This window comes from Propithecus coquereli, unplaced genomic scaffold (assembly GCF_000956105.1).
Source record: "Propithecus coquereli isolate 6110/MARCELLA unplaced genomic scaffold, Pcoq_1.0 Scaffold65, whole genome shotgun sequence".
Classification (NCBI taxonomy): Eukaryota; Metazoa; Chordata; class Mammalia; order Primates; family Indriidae; genus Propithecus; species Propithecus coquereli.
The window spans coordinates 1,010,031-1,029,989 of NW_012152507.1; the positions used below are offsets into that span (position 1 = coordinate 1,010,031).

The following is a 19,959-nucleotide window of genomic DNA, read 5'->3' on the forward strand; positions in this document are numbered from 1 at the left end:
ATAGTTTTGAACAAAATAAAAGCTCAGCATGCACTAATGTTTAAGTAAAGTTAGCCCCCATGACTCACCTCATTTCCACCAACTGCCTTGGTTAAAATGACTGCAGAAGACACAGGAGGAGGCATGCAACCTACTGTCTGTAAACTGAAAAATAAAATAAAATCCAATTATAAATAGTTTTTTTCAATTATAAATAGATTTTACTACAATTTATTCTAAAATAGCAGAGCTGAGCAAATGAAAATAGGAAAGTATTTATTGATGCACATGCCCTGTTGGATTTAGACAATTCTATGTGAGGCAACATGGCTTGGAAGATGCTGGAAATGCATGAGTTCTAAGCTCTCATTCTATTCACAGGCTTGGGTGGTTTTATTTTTTAAGTTATTTAAGCTCTTATTACACAACTGGAAAAGCAGTCAAGTTATTATGAGTATAGTCATTAAAAGATAACCAAAATGTTTAATCGTTTGGTAAGTGTATATAAGCTTAGGTTATTTTCAATATAAGTAAAAATCTTTTCCTTATACTTTTTGTAGAAGTCTTTTGGTAAAATTAAAGCTTTAAAACCACTTCTTCCAAAGTTCAAAAATATATAATAAAACACAACCTTACATTTTCTGATTTCTTTCTATAAAACAGCAGTTCTTAAACTTTCATCTCATAAAAGACATTTTCATGCTATAATATCATTATAGAAAAAGGCATGATGTAATCATATACTTCTTGCAGACACTGTAGTAAATTCTAGTATCTATTCTCAATTTGGTTTATATTAAATTGTGTGCATACTCCTAAGATCACGAGTCTATTCTCTCAGTTTAAGATAGAAAATAAACTGCATGACAAGCAAATGAAACTATGAATAGTAAATATAACTACTAAAAATAAAAAATAAAACATTACTCAGAATTCATATAGAATATACCTTCTGGGGAGAGCGAGTAGCTGACCCAAGTGGAAAGTTCCTACAGGGCATAGAGGACACAGAGTATCCGATTTAGATTTTGAATGAGTATGATTACAGATTACAGTGGACCCTTTAACAACACAGAATTGAACTGCAAGGGTGCAGTTATACATGGGCTTTCTTCCACCTCTGCCACCCAGAAAACAGCAAGACCAATCCCTCCTCTTCCTCCTCCTCCTCAGCCTATTCAACACGAAGATGATGAGAATAAAGACCTATATAATGATCCACTTCCACTTAATGGATAGTAAATATATTTTCTCTTCCTTATGATTTTCTTTTCTCTAGGTCACTTTATTATAAGCATACAGTTTATAATGCATGTAATACATAAAATATGTGTTAGCCGACTGTTTATGTTATAGGTAAGGCTTCTAGTCAACAGTTGGCTGTTAGTAGTTAAGCTCTGGGGGAATCAAAACTTATATGTGAATTGTCAACTACACAGGGGTCAGCATCCCTAACCCCCAAGTTGTTGAAGGGTAAATTGTATTTTTATTCATTTTTGTAAGAACATATTGTCTAAACTTTATGCAATGAATTTACATCAGCTCTGAAATAAGAAAAAAAATGAAAATGTTTTAATTCATTTTGATTGAAACATAAGAAAATACGTTTTATGGAATTTCCATCTCAATTCAGTTCAATATGACATGATCTTCTTTTAAGGTCTATTTTCCCCAGTGGCACTAAAGTAGTCTGTCCTATTACGAATTCGTAATCTCTGAGCCTTCCTTGTGGTCCACTATTATCATCACTAATACTAAGCTTTACCATTTGTAGTAGATACTATTCTAGATACTTTATATGCACTATCTCATTTATTTCTCAAAAGCATTTAAGATAAATACTATTATTATTCTTATTTTACTGAAAACTGAAGTTAAGAGCGAAGTTAAGTAACTTGCCCAAGCTCACAAAGCCAGCTACCCAGAGTTAAACTTTTAGTCTGGCATCCAGGGTCAAAGACTTACCTAGATCTCCTTCTCCAACCTCTGTGCCTGCTGTTCTCCCTACCGCCAACACTAGGGACATGTATTCTCAGGTACTTTTGATATTTCTAGCTTTTCCAATCTTTCTCTCACTTCTGACCCCTTCCCTTCTATGCACAAAAAAGAGAATTCTTTCCTATCTTTAAAAAAATCCCGAAACTATATATTGAATACATATGTCTTCCATGGGTAGGATCCTATACCAGGCTATTAAAAAAAGAAAAAAAAAAAAAAAACAAGCATAAGACATCATTCCTGCCTTCAAGGAGGCACAAGATTCAATGCACGAATATAGATAACTAACAACAAAATTATTACTATCATCTCCTAAAGATACAAATCCTGCTTTTTTTCATTGTGACTCACTGTTGACCTTCTTTAAAGGGTGCTCTACCTCCATGACCCCACAGATCATTCTCCCTTTACTACTCTAAAATGAGCCTTGTGCCCCCTCTACTAGTAAAAGTTGTAACCTTAAAAGTAACTGAGTCAGTATAGGGACAGGACTCAGGTCTTACTTCTGACCAAGGGAGGCAACATTGGACAGCATGACCCAGCCTAATTAACTTTAAAAGAAGAAAAAAAAAAAGTAAATTACCTCCTACCCACTGGAATTCAGCCCATACCCATAAAAGGACAGGGCCAAGCCATCTGTCTCTGGAGTAATGTTTTCCAAGACCACTGAAGCAAGATGCTGACACTAGCTGATAAGGAACCTGGCTGCAAAGAAACCAGACCTGTATGGATCGAACCTCCTCAAGCCAAAAAGGACCCCCACGCTGACCTTATCCTGCCTTTTCCCTCATTATAATCTCATTTTAATGCTAAAAATCACACCTGGGGCAGAGATTTAACATGCTAATGAGACACAGAACACATGAAAAAGCACGTAACAGAACTACACAGGCACAAGACAATCTCAACTTCCACCTGCTTAGATGGCACCCCTTTTCCCACCTAAGCCTCTTTAAAACTCTCCCTGAACGCCCCTCCAAGAGCCAGACTGAGGATTTTTCCTTTGTGCTGTCTCCCTCGTATTGAGGCTTGCCTCAATAAAGCTTTGCCTGTGACTCCCATTTGGCCTCTTACTATTAATAATTTCTATTACATAGAGAGCCCAAGGGCCTGCACCGGTAACATGAACAGTGATCTCCAAATCGCCAAATCTAAAACCCTTTTCCCATATTCATTTTGTGGACATTCTTGCTTCTCAGACAGAGCACTCTATTTTCTTGGTTACCTTCATACTTCCTCATTCCAATTTATCTTCTGTCTTTGCAACCAGCCCATTTTGGTTTTTTGCTGGCTCTCCGGTTTTCTTTCAAATCTTATTTTCAATATGTAGGAATACTTTCAAATTTACATTTTTAGCCCTAAATACCATTCTCAAATTTGTCACTGCCTATCACTACCACCTCAAACTAAGCATGTCTAATATTGCATATATTTATTCCAGCTTTATTGAGGTATACTTGACACATAAATATTGTATATATTTATGATATACAACACGATGTTTTGATATATGTACACATTGTGAAATGACTACCACGATCAAGCTAATTAAGATACCCATCACCTCATAGTTGTTTGGGGTTTTTTGTGTGTGTGTATGTTTGGTGAGAACATACAAGATCTACTCTCTTTGCAACTTTCAAATACACAATACACTATCATTAAGTATAGTCACCATGCTGTACAAAGATCTCCAGAATGAATTTATATAATTCCTAAAAAATCCATTTCCCCTCTGAATTTACGTATTTCTGTCAATAGACCAGTTTTTTCCTAATGATCCAGTTTGAAACTTTAGAGTTACATGTGACTCCACTTGCTCCTTAAAAATCAATCCATCACCACAACCAACTGTCCATTCTTCCCCGTAACTGTTGCCACCATCCCTGTTTAGATGCTTTTCACCCAAGTCTGGACACCTACAAATGCCTGCTGAATGTTCGCTCTACCTCCACTGTGTCCCTTGAACATAGCAAGGCAAGGAAGGAGCATGTGCTCAGAATGTCTTTATCTCAATGGCTTAAACATGATTCTGAGGCAGGAGTATGCATCTCCCTCAAGTTAACATACTAAGTGGGTACTTTCAAATTGGGGAGGAAGAAGGAGAAAAAACAGAGCTAGGAAGAGTTTTCTCTAAGTGAGTTTGAGCAAGTGAGTTTGAGTTAAGGCTTAGTATCTTAAGGTGAGAATTGTACGTTTGTTTTATTTAGCACACTGAGATTCTAAGTATTACTCTTCTAATAATAAACCCAGTATAATGCTATCAGACTAATCTTCCTTAATGACCACTTTTTAACACGTTGTTCTCTTGTTTAGTACTTTTAGGAGCTCTCTCTCCATCATCTATATCTTCAAATGCAAACTCCTCAACCCAGTAGTTCAGGTCTTCTGCAAGTTGGTTCTAAGGAAATGTTTTATCTCTCTGTCTCCCACTAATGCCTCAGTTTTGAAGTCTCTACTTTAGGAGTCCGACCTTTGCTGAACTGCTTATTCTTTAACTGATTACACCACTCACCTGACAAATCATATGCCTCTCCATCTTGGTTGATTACTATCTTATATATATGTCCCACATACCCACCTTGGTTGGAAGTTCCAGGAAGACACTAAAATGAATAGCTATCTTCCTATTCCTTGAGTGTCCTACACATGGCAGATACTCAGTAACTATTGGTTCTTGATATGCATAATACATAGTTGCTGTAAAATGATGTTACATTTATGTGGCATTTTATGCTTTTTGGTAAAATTTGATCTTTATTCTCTCAAACTCAATCTGGCCAAAACAGCACTCTTTCCCCCTCTCTTCCTAACCTATTTCTCCCCTGTTAAGTAAGTGATGCCACCAATTACCCAGTGGTTCATATCTAAAACCCAAAAGTCGCCCTTGGTTCCTGTCTGTCCTTCCTCTCCACAGAGTCTGAAAGCTCTGACTCTAAGATCTATCCAGCACACCTTCGTTTCTCTCCGTCTCACTGCTACCTCACCACGCGAGTCCCCACGTTGCTTTCCTGGCTTCCTCTCTATTCTCTACCACCTACTCTCCACGCGGCAGCCAGGAGAATCATCTGCAAATATAAATGAGACCACATCGCTCCCGCCTTTCAATTCCTCCAACAGTTTTCCGCAGCACTCAGAGTAAAACCTGAATGGCCTATCTCTGCACACCAGGCTCCTGCCTACCTTTCCACCTCCAAGGCATATTATTCTTCCTCTGTATCACCAGGCCTGGCCATCGTGGTTGCTTTGATGACCCGGCAACACGCCAGGCTTGATTCTGCCTTAGAGCCTTTGTACATTCTGTTTCCTTTGCCTAGAACATTCTGTCCCCAGAACTGTGCAATCTAAGTTAATCACCAGCCTGCCCACCCAACCACTTTCAACCATATCACACCGTACTTCTTTTTTCACATCACTTGTCTCTATCTTGCTCATCTGTTTACTTGTTTATCGATAATCACACGCCCTGAGTCTCCCCAACATGCAGAACTAACTGGCATTTCACTATTTCTTAATTCCTATAATAATTCCTGGCACATAGTAGGAGATAAATAAATGACTTGAATAAATGAATAAGTGATCTCAATTGATATCCCCAACATCTTTACTAAGTAGGCAGTAAAAATATGATTATCCATTTTATAGAGAGAGAAACTGAGGTTCAAAATTATTAAATAACTTTGCTCAAAGTTACATAGTATGTGAGGGATGGGGTCAGAACTCACTCTTCAGGCTCTAAGTTCAGTGTTTTAGCTATTATACTATAATGCTAAAATGTGGTGAGTTTTTAACCCCTTCAAATACTTTCTTTAAAATTGTTAAATCCTTTTAATAAACATGGTAACATTTTTAATGAAAAAATTCTAATAAAAATGTACTGTTAATTGAACTATTTTATCAAACTTAGAACAAGTGAAAAAGTAAATATTTTTTCTTTCTTATACATTTTAAAAATACATGTTATACTCAGCCATCACATGTTTACATTTGGTAAGATTTAGAATGCAAAGGAAAGCATCTAATAACAGCCCACACTATACACATGCATACAGATCTTACATCCTCTAGTCCTTTTTATATTTCTCCCAAAACCACTCTTTTAAATTTCCAGAAAAGTATCTATCCCAGAACTTTAAGATGAAGCATATAGGTGTATTTTAAGATTCTGTTAATTGTTTGAAGAACCTCCTTGATGAAACACTATAATTTTAAAGGAAAACAATAATGTTAGAAGTGTTTTTATTTCTTTATCAGGTAGTATGCAAAAGGCCTTTTGTATATAGTTGCCACAGAAACAATAATATCACTAGAGATGCCCCATTAAATGTAGAGCCTTCAAAAGATTTAAACATACCCTTTTAAAAGCCATTCATTGATGGGTGTGATTGATAAAAGCTGAAGAAAAAGCCATATTGCTGTCGGGAAGAATGCAAGTGTAAAGATCTGAATAAACAGATGCAGTTTTATATGCACCAAAGCACTGGTCAGCTCCTGGAAAAATGAAGGACACAAAATAAACAAAGGTAAGAAAGCTATTTCGGAAAAGAGATTGCTACTAAAATAACATCACGTGAGTTGCTTTTAATTTTGAGTTTTTTTCATAGCTGAACTTTTTATCTATAAGAATATGCATATGAGACAGAATGTCATGATGATTATATTTTTATATAAAATTGTTGAAATATTCTAATTTCTTTCAAATACATAATATGCTCTAACAATTCAGATTCATAAGATTCTGGACCAGGACTAAGCTAACTACCTTTACAATAGTATAGATTTGAGGATTGTTGACACTATAAGCACACATGTATGTTTACCTACATTAAAAAAAAAAAATCTTTTAAAAAAATTTTAACAGGACCTATCACATTTTAATTATGTAATCATTATTCATTACATCAAACCTATAAGGTCTCAATGTGGCAAGATATCACTGAATCTACAAATAATAATTTTTAAAATGTTTTCTTCAACGATGGTCTCTAACTCAAAATGGCTTCTCCCCCTACAATCTACTCACTAGATTCTTTGTTAACATTATCTGAATACCAGCTATATGCCACGATCTGAGCTTGTCATTTTACATATGTTATCTCAGCTAATCCCCATAATGACCCCATTAAGTAGATAATATTGTCCCCATTTTACTGATGAGGAAATTTGTTATCTCATCTAATTCTCAAAATAAACCCATGAGGTAGATAATATTGTCCCCATTTTACTGATGAGGAAATTGAAGTTAAGAGCTACTATACAGTGCACATCAGAATTAAGCTCATTTCCAGCATGCTTTCAAACCCATGCCTGCTCCTTCCACTGTATGACACTGCTACCCCAAGAGGGGAAAAAATGTACATTAAACATGACAAACCAGGCACATGTTATGAATCTTACAGCTAAAAAAGGATAATTAGTTAACCTCTGGGATTCAACTATATCTACATTTTAAAGCATTTGCATTTGAATCCGTGTTATGTGGTTATTCAGTTGAAATAAAACCAATCCAGAAAGCAGTAGAAAAAGTATAGTCCTTTAAAAAAAGCAAGTAATCATTAAAACATATTCGAAGATACCAGAGATTCACTCATTGTAAACATTGGACTATAACGGCCCCCCAGATCAAGTAAGAGGTTCAAGAGATCCTCAGCCTCAAAGACATTAGCCAAAGTTTATCAGTTTAATAGACAGCAGGTTAACCCAGATTCATTTACTAATAGCAACATTCTCAGATCTGTCTCACTGGGTACCACTATCTCTCTCCCTGTGTGAAGACATAGAGCAGTTACTTTTTTTTTGGTCACAAGATATCCCTAATGATATCTAAAGAATTTCTGGCAATCTGGGTCTAATTTAAGACCCCTGGGAGATACTGAGCCTACCAGAAGCCATGTTAGGCCCTTGGATCAGACCTAAGAAAAAAACAAGCCATCCTTACAATGAATCAGAATCTTAAAGTTCCACCCCAGATAAAACTTGAGCAACAGCAGTTCAGAGCATTTTTGACAGTCTTGAAACCAAATCTCATTTATATATACACAGAGGCATTTGATAAATACCAAATAAATATTAGTATTTTTTTATTTTTAAAAAAATCATAATAAAATGATTAGCCAGAATGCAGTAAGCCATTTGCATATAATTCTGATAGGAATAGAAAATGGCATAACTTTTCCAAAAAGCAATTTGGGAATATACAACAAGGACTATAATATAATTCACATTCTTGGACTCAAAAATTTTATGTCTAGGCATTTATCCTAAGGATATAAAAGGTGGTTACAAACATTTATACACAGAATTGATCATCACAGTCACAGCATTATCTATTAAAGCAAAATCTGGAAACAACTTAAATGTCCAAATATGGGAGAATTAGATAAGTATAACCAGAGTGTTGTGAGCTATGAAAAACTATGTTGATGAGGAAAGGATCTCTGCCCTACTTTATCAATAGGAGTGTAAATTGGCATAACCTATGGAGAGCAATCTGGAAACTCATTCCTTCATTCAAGAAATACTTACTGAGCACCTGGCACCATTGTAGGTACTTGGAATATCTATCACAATTTAAACTACCTATATCATTTGACCTAGCAATTCCACTTCCAGGAATTTATCCCTGACATATGTTCCCAAATGTGGGAAATGCCATATTTTTAGGTTATCCTTTACAACATGTTTGTAATAGCAAAACCTTGTAAATTACCTAAATGTCCATCAATAAAGGACAAGTAAAACATATCACAACACATCCATACAATAGAATACTATTGGGTGTACAAAAAGAAACAGGGTTCTTTATGGGTTGATATGAAACAATCTACAAGATGTTTTTTAAGTAAAATAAGGTAAACATCATATTATGCCAAACATTATAAAATACTATACTTTGTAGAGGGATGGGATACACATCTGTATGTTTTGCAGAGAATATCTCTGGAAACGTACACAGAAACTGCTAATATTGGTTGTCTCCAGAGAAGAGAACTAGATATCTGGAGGAGGGGTGAAAGGAAGACTTATCATACATAAACTTTTGTACCTTTTGATTCTGAACTATGTAAATAAATCATTTGTTCATAAAAGTAAACAATTTATTTTTATTATAAAATATAAGTAAAGAAAAAATTGAATAATAGTAAATTACATGAAAAATTGTTATACAATGTTACATGGAAAAAATAGGGTAAGATTATGTATGTATATGTGTATATGTCTGCAAGTATGTGTATACACTTACATAGATATACAATTTTACTTTTAAAAATATTTTGTTTTTAAAATATTCTATATTAAAATGTTTTAAAAAAGGACTAAAAATGCATGAATGTTAATAAGTTATTTTTATTCTTTCTAATCTTTCTATAATGAGTAAATACCACTTTTATAATCAGAAAAATGTTATAAAAACTAAATGTAGACAGAAAATGCTAGCTGACCTAATAAATGATAATTAGAAATTGACATTGCATCAAAGTGTTGTACAGTAAAGAACCCAGCAAAATGAGTCATACCAACCTACCATGTTGGGCCATGAGGGGCTTCTTAACAAAGGGGAAGTGTTTCTAATAAAGATTTTCAAGATTGTCACAAAAAACCCAGGGTCATCTATTTTCCATATCTTCTTCATACAACCATAAAGATGAAATAAATTAATAATAGAAAAGAAGCAAGTAAACCCTATAAAATCCAAAATAGTATTATTCTATATACACCCATGTAGAATTTAGGGCCACATATTCAAATAAATGCCATCATGAATAATTGAAAAGTTGCCTCTGCATAACATTTTGTTTATTCACATGTAATACAGGTCAAATTCCATTAAAATAAACTTAAGGAGACACTCCACATAATGTACTGATTATACCAGAGTCTCACTGACAGCATCAAGAATTGCTTAAAGCCAGGGCTCTGACTGGGACGCAGAAATATTTTCATTACATACCAATTTCCCTTCTAACCCTTATTTGACCTTTATCTGATTCACTTTCTGAGAGTCAGTCTCATAGCTCTGGGCTTGAAACAAGCAGCATATGCCTAAAGTTAAGAATTTGCTATATTTACTTTTCAGCTAATGAGATTAAAAAACAATAATCTGTTTAGAAAAATAAAGAAAAATCTGTATATTCTGCCCTATTCAGGACACTTTTTCAGGCCTTGAGTCTCCTGCTCATCTTTGCTTCCAACCCCAGCCCAAGCACAGTGCCTTGTAGCCATGGCACTTAATTGGTATTTGTTTAAGTGAATTGACCCTGCCACAGTCTGTTAAGTGACAAATACTCTGAAACTGTAGGTTTGAAGTTAGCTAAACATAAAATAAATTTTAAATGTGACCTTATTTCACTTCACTATAACATAATTTCAGAAACCATTTCAACAGGTATTTCAAAAACAAATCATCAAATGTCATAAAACTGAAGACGTGGCATTGCATTAGCACAGTGTCCTTTATAATTTCCACAAATTAGTAAAACAAATTTTAGAATACACATCATTAAATCAATGTATGAGTAATAAGAAATGCTCAATATAAATCAAACTTGAATGGGATCAACACAAATGCTTTCAAATAAACTCAATTCAATAATAACTTACTGTCTTCTGTGTGCAAAAATGCACTATCCTAGGACCTCATAAGATATATAAATCATAGATCCAGCTGAAATTAATTTAGGATTATTAATTAGAAAACAAATAACAAGACTGCTACTTCCTACTTAGTAAGTTAGGTTACCCAGGAAATTAGCAGGGCTTAGAGATGATTTAATAGTACACAATGATGCAATCTAGGACATCTTAAGTTAAATGGCTTTTGAAAATGACTTAATGTATTAGTTTGAAAAGGGCCTTTGATGGAGGAAATGGCTTTGATGGTTACTTAGATACCATGATAAACCATGAGATCAAGGCACTTCATCATTACATCCAAATTAGCTGAATGACTCTGAAGATTTCTTAGGTGCTTACAAAAGAAGTTGGTCCTTAGAGAAATGCTGATAGCTGTGACATTCTTCCTTCTTTAATTCCTGCATCCCACACAGTTGGCTGCTTTACAGAATAGCATTAAGTAAGAAGCTAAGGAGTGAGAGAAATCAAGTCTCTTGCCAGATTTCCCATGTCATAAGTAACAGCTGTAGCCATTAAGCAGCCACCAGGGGATGTAGTTAGAGCAACGTCCCAAGTAGAGGACTTGGGTAAGGCAGCTGCTCCACAAAGAGCATTAGCCAAGGCCAGCAGGAAGACCTCCAGGTAACTATCTTCCTGTATTACTCTGTCCCACATTTGAGAACCAATATTAGAACTCAGGTGTTGACAGAAAAAGCCTGTGCCCTGTAAGCACTAATCATGGTCCTTTTATATCAATATTGTTTACAAAAACTAGAATTTGACATATTTAGGAAATTCCATTCTATGCCAGTTTTTTCCAAAACAGCAGGTAATTAGCAAGAATATCTGGAATTCTTGAGACACAATTTATCAGTTGTAGACACTACATACTAATCCTACATGTATCAAAAAATATCCCCCAAAAACATTTATACCAACCTGATAGCTACAGAAGACATAAATTTAGTAAAATAATATTTTTTCATGTTGTTACTAGGGTGATCTAAGAAAGAGTTAACTAAATTTGGTCTTCATTCAAATCACACTTAAAAGAAAATGAAGGTAAAATAAATAAAGGCAAGAAATAACACTAAGCCAGAATTTTAACTTTTAAAGCCATTTCCAGAAAGAAAAAAAAAATCCTTCTTACAGTAAGATTTTCCTATCTACATAAGAATGAGCATGTTACAATAACTTTATGTAATTTCTTCAAAAGTAAATGGGTATTTCTCCTCTTTTTTTTCTTCCATTGTAATTCAAAAGAGAATCATAAGTCCTACTTATTCCTCTCTCCCGTGTAAAAATGTCTGGATTTCTTTACTTCCAAGAGAAGCCCATGTTCAGTGAAACCTGGATCAGTAAATAGCATTATCCATATGGTCTGTATAAGACTGTGATTTGCATGAAAAAAATACCAATATTCTATTAATTAGTTAATATTGTTAATTATTAATATTTAATAGATATGCTAAGGAAGAATATGTTTTTTAAAAATAAAAATTAGTTAAAAGTTATAACAAAATAAGCAATACTGAACAGCATGAGTCATGGGAAAAAAGGAAGATCCACAGAAGTTACAGAAACCAAAACTAAACATCAGTAGCTCAACTGTGCCCAAGCACAGCAGGCACCACTGTAGTTACCACCATAAGTTGAAGAAGACATGAAGATGCTTCATGTTCATTTGCCGTATTAAAAGCATATTCATTATAACCACATCCTTAGGGCCCATACTGCTCAACTACAAAGTTTTTATAATATGCATACATAGGAACGAAACACAAGTCCTTTGCACACAAGGACACAAGTCTTTCAAGATAACCTGAAGTCCAAGTTATCTTCTGTTATAGTGAAGCCTTCAGATTATAGCTATAAATGGCTTTACAAGAGGATTCTGAAATTTCAAGTACAAATTAAAATTTTCTCCCTGCTTTTCATGTGCTCCATAGGTGATAGTACCTCCGTTTTTAATGACAGTCCACTGTTAAAGAATATTGTTGCAACAGCAATGTAGGATACAGTTATTTCTGGCTTCAGTGGTCCTAAAAAGAGAAAAATGAGTTACTGTTAGAAAAAAAATTCCAGTAGATACCTTGGTATAAAAGAAGAATCTATTGCAGGACAACAAATGTTCCTTTAGGTTTTAGTGCTGCCCCTAGGGTCCTACTGTCCTGACAGAGGTAAGCTTTTGTGTGATGCAGCCTAACTCAAGAGAGGATTTTCGAGAGGGCAAGGACCATAGCTGTCTGGTTTAGCACAGTATCCTCAGACCAGAAGAAGCAGCACACAGGAGAGCATGTAAGTAACATCCTTCAACACAGGTCCTAACTGTATCTATCATGGTATCAATGTTTATTTAACAATCAAAATACCCCTGAACCCAAAGAAGAGACTCAATGGAAGAAGTTCCCTTCTCTTGAGCAAATATTTCTTTATTCCTTCTAGGATGCCAGAAATAAAAGCCTGTAATCATGTATGCATTCACTATTCATTCTACAAATACTTTTTGAGCACTTACTATATTATATGAATGAGATAATGCATATAGAGTACTTAATAATATATTGCTATGATCATAATTGTTATTAAATTGTTCTACACTCTGGGGATACTGTGATGAACCAGACAGACCTGGTCCTAGCCCTCCAGGAAATCCTCTCTGGAATTAGTTTGGCTGAACTGCAAATATGTTAACACTATGAGAACAAGAGGGGCAATCCTGATATTTAAAGTATCATTTGTGACTTGTACACAATTGGCTTCATGACCTAATGTACTAACCAAAGAAGAATATACTTTTAAAAGATGAAGTTCTGAGAAAATGACACTTACATACCAGTGGTTCTCCAGAAGTGGCAATTTTGTCCCCCGCCCCCAGACATTTGGCAATGTTTGGAAACTTTTTGGTTGTCATAACTCGGAGTAGAGAATGTGCTACTGGTATTTAGTGGGGAGAGATCAGGAATTCTGTCAAACCTCCTGGAAGGCACACAACAGCCCCTCCAACAAATTATCATGTTCAAAATGTCAATAGAGCCAAGGCTGAGAAATCCTGGACTATACCAACATTTTAAATTCTGAGATCATCTCATACTTGACATTTTATTCAGCCTTCTTATACTTGATTGAGTAGTGTCCCCCTCCAAAATTAATGTCCACCCATGACTTGTGAATGTGACCTTATTTGGAAATAGGGTCTTTACAGATGTAATCAAGTTAAGATAAGTTCTTCTAGAATTAGGGTAGTTGTTAATTCAATGATCCCGGTACTCTTACAAGAAGGAGGAAATTTGGACACAGACACACACAGGGAAGATGACCACATGAAGACAGGCAAGGACTGGAGTTACACTGCCACAAGCCAAGGAATGCCAAGGGTACCTGGAAACCACCACAAACTAGAAGAGGCAAGGAAGAATTCTTCCCCAGAGCCTTTGGAAGACATCTCGACTTCAGACTTCTTCCAGAACTGTGAGAGAATAAATTTCTGTAGCATTAAGCCACTTGTTTTGTGATAATTTAACGTGGCAGCCCTAAGAAACTAATACATCCCCTAAGCAAAACAACAGGACCACAATCACAGCTCCTTCATACCCCTAAACCCTCCACTTGCTCAGTAAATGGACTGAAGACCATTTACCAAAACCAAGCTCAGGAAAAATCACCATTTATTCATTCAACAAATATTTATTGAGAACCTACTATGTCATAGGCATTTGAGGTACAACGGTGATTAAAAGAAACAAAGATGTCCTCAAACACTGTAATAAACTTGTTAATATGCTTGGCATTTACACAAATCATTTTGCTGAGGTCTGAGAAACGGGAGCAAAAGGGAGAAGGCAAGTGCAAAACGCATTACATTTGGGAGCAGTGAAGGTATTCAAAAGCTGTTAAAAAGAGTTACATTATACTCATGAGTGAATCTGTCTCAGCAGCTCACACTTCGAAGTATTTCTTCAAAAGCTGATGAGAGTAATTCAGGAGCCGATTTTAAAGTCAAGGCATCTAGCTTCTTTGGGAAGAAGACATTTCCCAGGAATTTTAAAAGACTTGTTTTTTAAAACCAACATCATTTTTTATTTTCCTCCAATCCCTTGCTTTTTATGAGACCTTATTCTGGTTCATTGTAGTTCCACCCACAAGGGTGCAACATGAGGGGTTAGAGTTAGCAATATGGTAGCAAATGAGAGCTCAGGGACATGTACAAAGATGCATCTCCACAGCAAACACATGGCACTTACTTGGATCGCGTGTTTCTTTGGGGTAGCTAACGTATCTACTTTAATTGGCCAACTTTTCTTTTTAAGAGGCTAACTCCACCCACACTCCACACACACATACATAAATATGCATAACTATTAACTAATTGGCATTAATTCAATGGAAGAATTCCTGACTTTTAATGTTTTAAATTCTTGAGAGAGAGAGTACACCATCTTCTGTATTAGATACACATCAAAGTAACTCTAATCCACGAAAGGAGATGGGTAAGGATATTCCAGGGCTACCTACAATGCACCTTTTAGGGGGAAAGAGTAATTGATTTTGATTTAGAGAAACCCAAGTCCCCTCTGAGACATAATCAACTGAGAGGCTAACAGATCACCCAACTTGGGAATGCAGAACAAGAAGTCATCTAGGGGGGCCAGGCGCGGTGGCTCACGCCCATAATCCTAGCACTCTGGGAGGCTGAGGTGGGAGGATCCTTTGAGCTCAGGAGTTCCAGACCAGCCTGAGCAAGAGTGAGACCCTGTCTCTACTAAAAAAATAGAAAGAAATTAGCTGGAAAACTAAAAATATATATAGAAAAAATTAGCCGGGCATAGTGGTGCATGTCTGTAGTCCCAGCTACTCAGGAGGCTGAGGAAGTAGGATTGCTTGAGCCCAGGAGTTTTAGGTTGCTGTGAGCTAGAGATCGGAAGAGCACATCTCGCCCGGGCAACACAGTGAGACTCTGTCTCAAAAAAAAAAAAGAAGTCATCTAGGGCTAAAATAAAAACTTGGTAAATATTTGCACAGAAGTGAGCGTTGAAACTATTATAACATATAAAAATGATGTGTCCCCTCCCCAAGCTAATAACTATATCCACCAAGTCACTAAAATAATCAGATTCAGATCTTAAGGTGGCTATAAAACTCAAACTGGAAATATGCTTTTACTTTTCCATTAAACATAAAAGAAAAAAAGGTTTATCAACAAAATGGAATGGGCTAACACAATCAAAAGAAAAATTAGCCATAAAAAATGAAACAATTTTTGGGCTCTGAAACCCATGTGTTTTAATGGGAGGAAAAAAAGAAAATGTTTTTGGAATACTTAAGAATGCAAGGAACTATTACCATTTCACAAAAGCCACTCATCACCAAAGTAAATTTCATTTCTAAACCTAATCTAAGATATTTTAAGATATTCATGCTAATATACTTAAGGTTATAGCATGTTTCTGGTTATGTTTTTTTAGTGGAAAAACAAAGCAGTTTCCTTTTTAGGATTAATGTCTTATTAACAACAATAATTTAAGTGAAGATGCAGGTGGAAATGAAAAACTTACTCTCTACTTTCAAAGAAGTAAACCTTTCTCTTCCCAAGAATGAATAGCACCAGTGTTCAACTCTCATAAACTCTAAAGTGTACAAATAGCTCAGGGCTTCTGTAGTTCACATTGGAACAGATTATCATATTTACATCTACTATAGCTTTTTAATTTCAACCTTCTTTTATATATTTAACAATGAAATTTAATTTATTAAAAAGAATAGTGAACTAAGAATTAAATTATCTAAGCTGTTATACTTCTGCCCATTTGGATAGTCATTCGACATCTCTAATTTAGGGTTCCCGTATCTATAAATTTCCGGCCATATTAACTTACCAATTGGCCGCAAAGGTTTTTTTAAAAAGGAGGTTAGACCACATGTATGTGTGATACTTTAAATGTAGAAGTCTTATACTTAAAAATAGTGTAGTGATTAAGGTATTAATCCAGGCAAAGGCGAAGTGAGCATCTTAACTACAAATTGAAAACTACCAAAACCTTTCCTATTTAAAAGAATGTCTAAAAAATTGTTCAATTGAAAATTGTCCAGTCAATGTGAATGTATTACAAATCACATTCCCAGTGTACAAAGCCCAGAAATGGAACCTTTTCACTAAAAATTACAAGCCAAAGAGGTGCTTTATACCACTCTAAAGAGCAGGATATGACAGTAACATTTTCAGCAGCCTCTCCTTGTTCCTAGATTTTTGTTGTTTTAAGGTGGAGTGTGAACAAATGTGAACCTGAAAGAGCCAGTCCTTCAAGAGGGATCCTAAGTGGCTAAATGGACCTAAATTTAAAACAGAGCCAAGTGGCCATTTGCTGACTAAGGGTCACACACATACCATGAGTTCTCTAAAAACTCACACCTTTTTATCTTTGGGACTTTCAGAGCTGTTCACCCACCTCACCCAATCAGGGCTTAGCTATACTGACCAATCATAACTAAGCAAGTTTCAATCCTGTATTTGCATAAACAGATCTGCTTGGGTACCTTGGGTGGGAACTTTTGCTATAAAACCTGGGCCTTCCCTTTGTTTTATAGAGTACCTTCTTTGATACCAAAGGGTGTGTCTCCCGGGTTTGTAAACTGTTCACTGGAATAGAGTCTCTTTTCTCCCAATTCCTTGTCAGAGAACTCTTGTTCACAAGTGAAAGTGTGATTTGGTACTATTTGGAGGTTTGTTTTCATTAAGAGGTTTTACGGGTGGGAAGGTCAATTCAAAGTTCAACAGAACTACCAGTAATTTAGCCTCATAGCCTATAAAGGAAATCCCAAACAATTGCTTGTTTAACTTTAGGTTTCAGAAAAAGTAACTCTACACATGTACAACTATCAAAGAAATCATAGGAGTACATTATGTCTAATACTAGCTGATTCTGCTCTGCTCCTTTGAGCTAAAAATCAGGGTGTGGAAAGTATCTTTATTACATAGATCCCTTCTTTATAATGGTCATTCATTTGTAATAATTTTTTTTTTTTTTTGCCAGAACCATTAGTATAGATTTTGCAACTGATATGAAATAAGGGGGAGTCCTGGTCTCCTCCAGTGGCTCCTCTTCCATAAGCTAGCTAACTTAACCTAACTCACCTAGCCTCAGTCAGGCTTCACTCAGTATTGTCAACTGTAAAAGACGCATGTTAGCTTCAAATACTTTCAAAGTCCCTTCCAGCTCGTAACATTCTACGCTTTTATAATTAAAGAAAGGAATGAATTATCCTATATTAATGACATAAGGACTAGTGAAATAGGAAACAATATTTCTAAGATACAATAATGTACCAAAACTTCAATAAGCAGAGTCCAAGGGAACAAGTAAGATGTAGAATCTATCTCATACATGCCTCAGCAGGAAAGCCCTAGGGAAATGATTCAACATTCAACAATCTTTCTTCCCACAGAGCATATACTCAACACATTGTGTGGTAAGTTGAATATAGAAGAACAAAATTTTAAAACAAAAAAGCTTTAATCTCCACAATCTTTGTTTAAGTCATTCCTTTTAAAATGTTCCCAAAAGCTACTTCTAAATAGAGGAATTGGGTGGCAGTCCAGGGGAGAAGGAACCACTACTATTCTCCTGAGAGATGATTCATTTCCATCATGTTTTAACAAAAAGGTACGAATAACTCCCAGTATCCTCATGAGCACTTCCTACCATAAAAAGACTGTGTTCACTTCTGTCCTTATTTGCCCCGTTGTATGACATGTATTAAACCTGTCGATAAGCTTGGAAACTGACAACCAAGGTCAAAAGACGAATGAATTGAAGAAATTCAATTAACGTTTTTTGAAAAGTAGGACAACATTGTCCCAAGGTGTGGGGGGAGAATAAAAAGCTACTATTTCTTAGTGTTCCTAGCAGTGCCCATCACCCCAATACAAAGCTCCTGCTATTCAGAGATTTAAGTATGTTTTTAGCCCATCTACATTTCCTTGCCAAAATACACACCACGCAGTCTAACACAGGCTGTATCTGCTAGACTGGTAGTGTAGCAACTGAATCCCGGCAGCACACGGAAGTAGTGTCCTGTAATGAAACAGTGCAACGTGTCAGTCGGCTTGGGAGTTTCTGGAGTGCCAGCAACTGCAGCAAATCATCACTCTCCAACATGTGGGCCACAAAATCTGAGTTGGGGGCGGGGGTGCCGTTGTTTCTTTTTCCTCCACGTTTTTTTTAATGTGGGGGCGAGGAGGAGTCGGAAGTAGACTAGATAATGAAGTCCACTCCAAGACAGATAAGGAACTCCTGGCAAGCTAGAGTCCCTTGGGATAGGATGCTACTTTGAAGGCAAGAGGAATAAGTTTCATTCTCTGTAACCTCACTCCTTGACACTGATGAGAATCATTGTTTCTTCGCGGAAAAGGCTACCTGCGCTTAAATTCCTTTGCCCCCTTCCTAATTACAAGTTCCCTCTGGGGTTGGCAAATTAGAAAATCAGCAAAAGGGCCAAAGGCTGGTCAGTGCCCCTGAGATCGGCAAGCACTTGCCAATTTGGGTTGCCCCTCCTTTCCAAGATTCACATACTAGTTCTGAAGTGGGAACCGCGGTGGAGCCGGAGAGGTGCAACACTTACCCCCGTTCACCCCTATGGACGGCTCCAGCTTAGCTCCGGCGATCGCCAGGACTATTCCGACCATGAACCATTCTTTCCTCATTCTCTCCAGCAGCCTCATGTTTGTTAGGGTGGGTGGGTTTTGTTTATTTGTTTGGCTTTTTTTCTTTTCAAATTGCGATTGCGCAATCCCCGGGGCGTCTCCACACTTTCCTCAGTCCCTCCAGACATGCAGCGGAGCAAGTCAAATTGCCACTAGTAAACTAAAGACCTGAAGGTTGCTCCGGCGGCTTTGAGAAGGGCTGGGAGTAGTAGTATCCAGTGACAGGAAAGTCTCACTGAGCGCCGCCATCACTACCACGCGCCTCCTAATAGACGCGCACCAACGCCCCTAGCACCTCCGGCCGCGGGTTCGCAAGGGCAGATACTCTGAAACAGACACTTAGGCCACGCCGGCAAGAGCAGGCGATTGGAGAAGAGAAGCCGCTGGCTGAGGCTGATAGACCCACCGCCGCCGAGACTTGCAGAACCTTCTGAATGACAGGGCCGGAAAGAGTCGTAAGACGACCCAGCCACTCGTGTTCGCCGAGGCTCCTGCCCCACCGAACCTTTACAGTACAGCCGCCCGCGCCTCTGGAGTATAGCACCAAGGAGAGCCTCTCTTTTGCTCTTTCATGAGCTCGTGGTGAGGGCTGGAGTGCGCCTGGGGCAGAGATTTCTCTGTTGGAGCTGCGGCGGCGCGGCGAAGGTTTTATTCTGGCGCGCTTCTTC

The 19,959-nt window shown here is 36.8% G+C and overlaps 1 protein-coding gene across 2 annotated transcripts in view; it reads right to left on the reverse strand.

Annotated features, from left to right (window-relative positions):
• The window catches only part of SLC10A7 (solute carrier family 10, member 7), a 280,802-nt gene extending 261,240 nt beyond the window's left edge, over positions 1–19,562 (reverse strand). For both annotated transcript variants that reach the window (XM_012660027.1, XM_012660026.1), the window contains exons 1-4: positions 19,210–19,562; positions 12,550–12,632; positions 6,332–6,468; positions 69–144 (exon numbers count right to left, since the gene is read on the reverse strand). In XM_012660027.1, coding sequence (XP_012515481.1) covers positions 69–144; positions 6,332–6,468; positions 12,550–12,632; positions 19,210–19,309 — 396 coding nt within the window. In that variant the 5' untranslated portion in view covers positions 19,310–19,562. The remainder of the gene's footprint in view (positions 1–68; positions 145–6,331; positions 6,469–12,549; positions 12,633–19,209) is intronic.
• Positions 19,563–19,959: the final 397 nt, after the last annotated feature.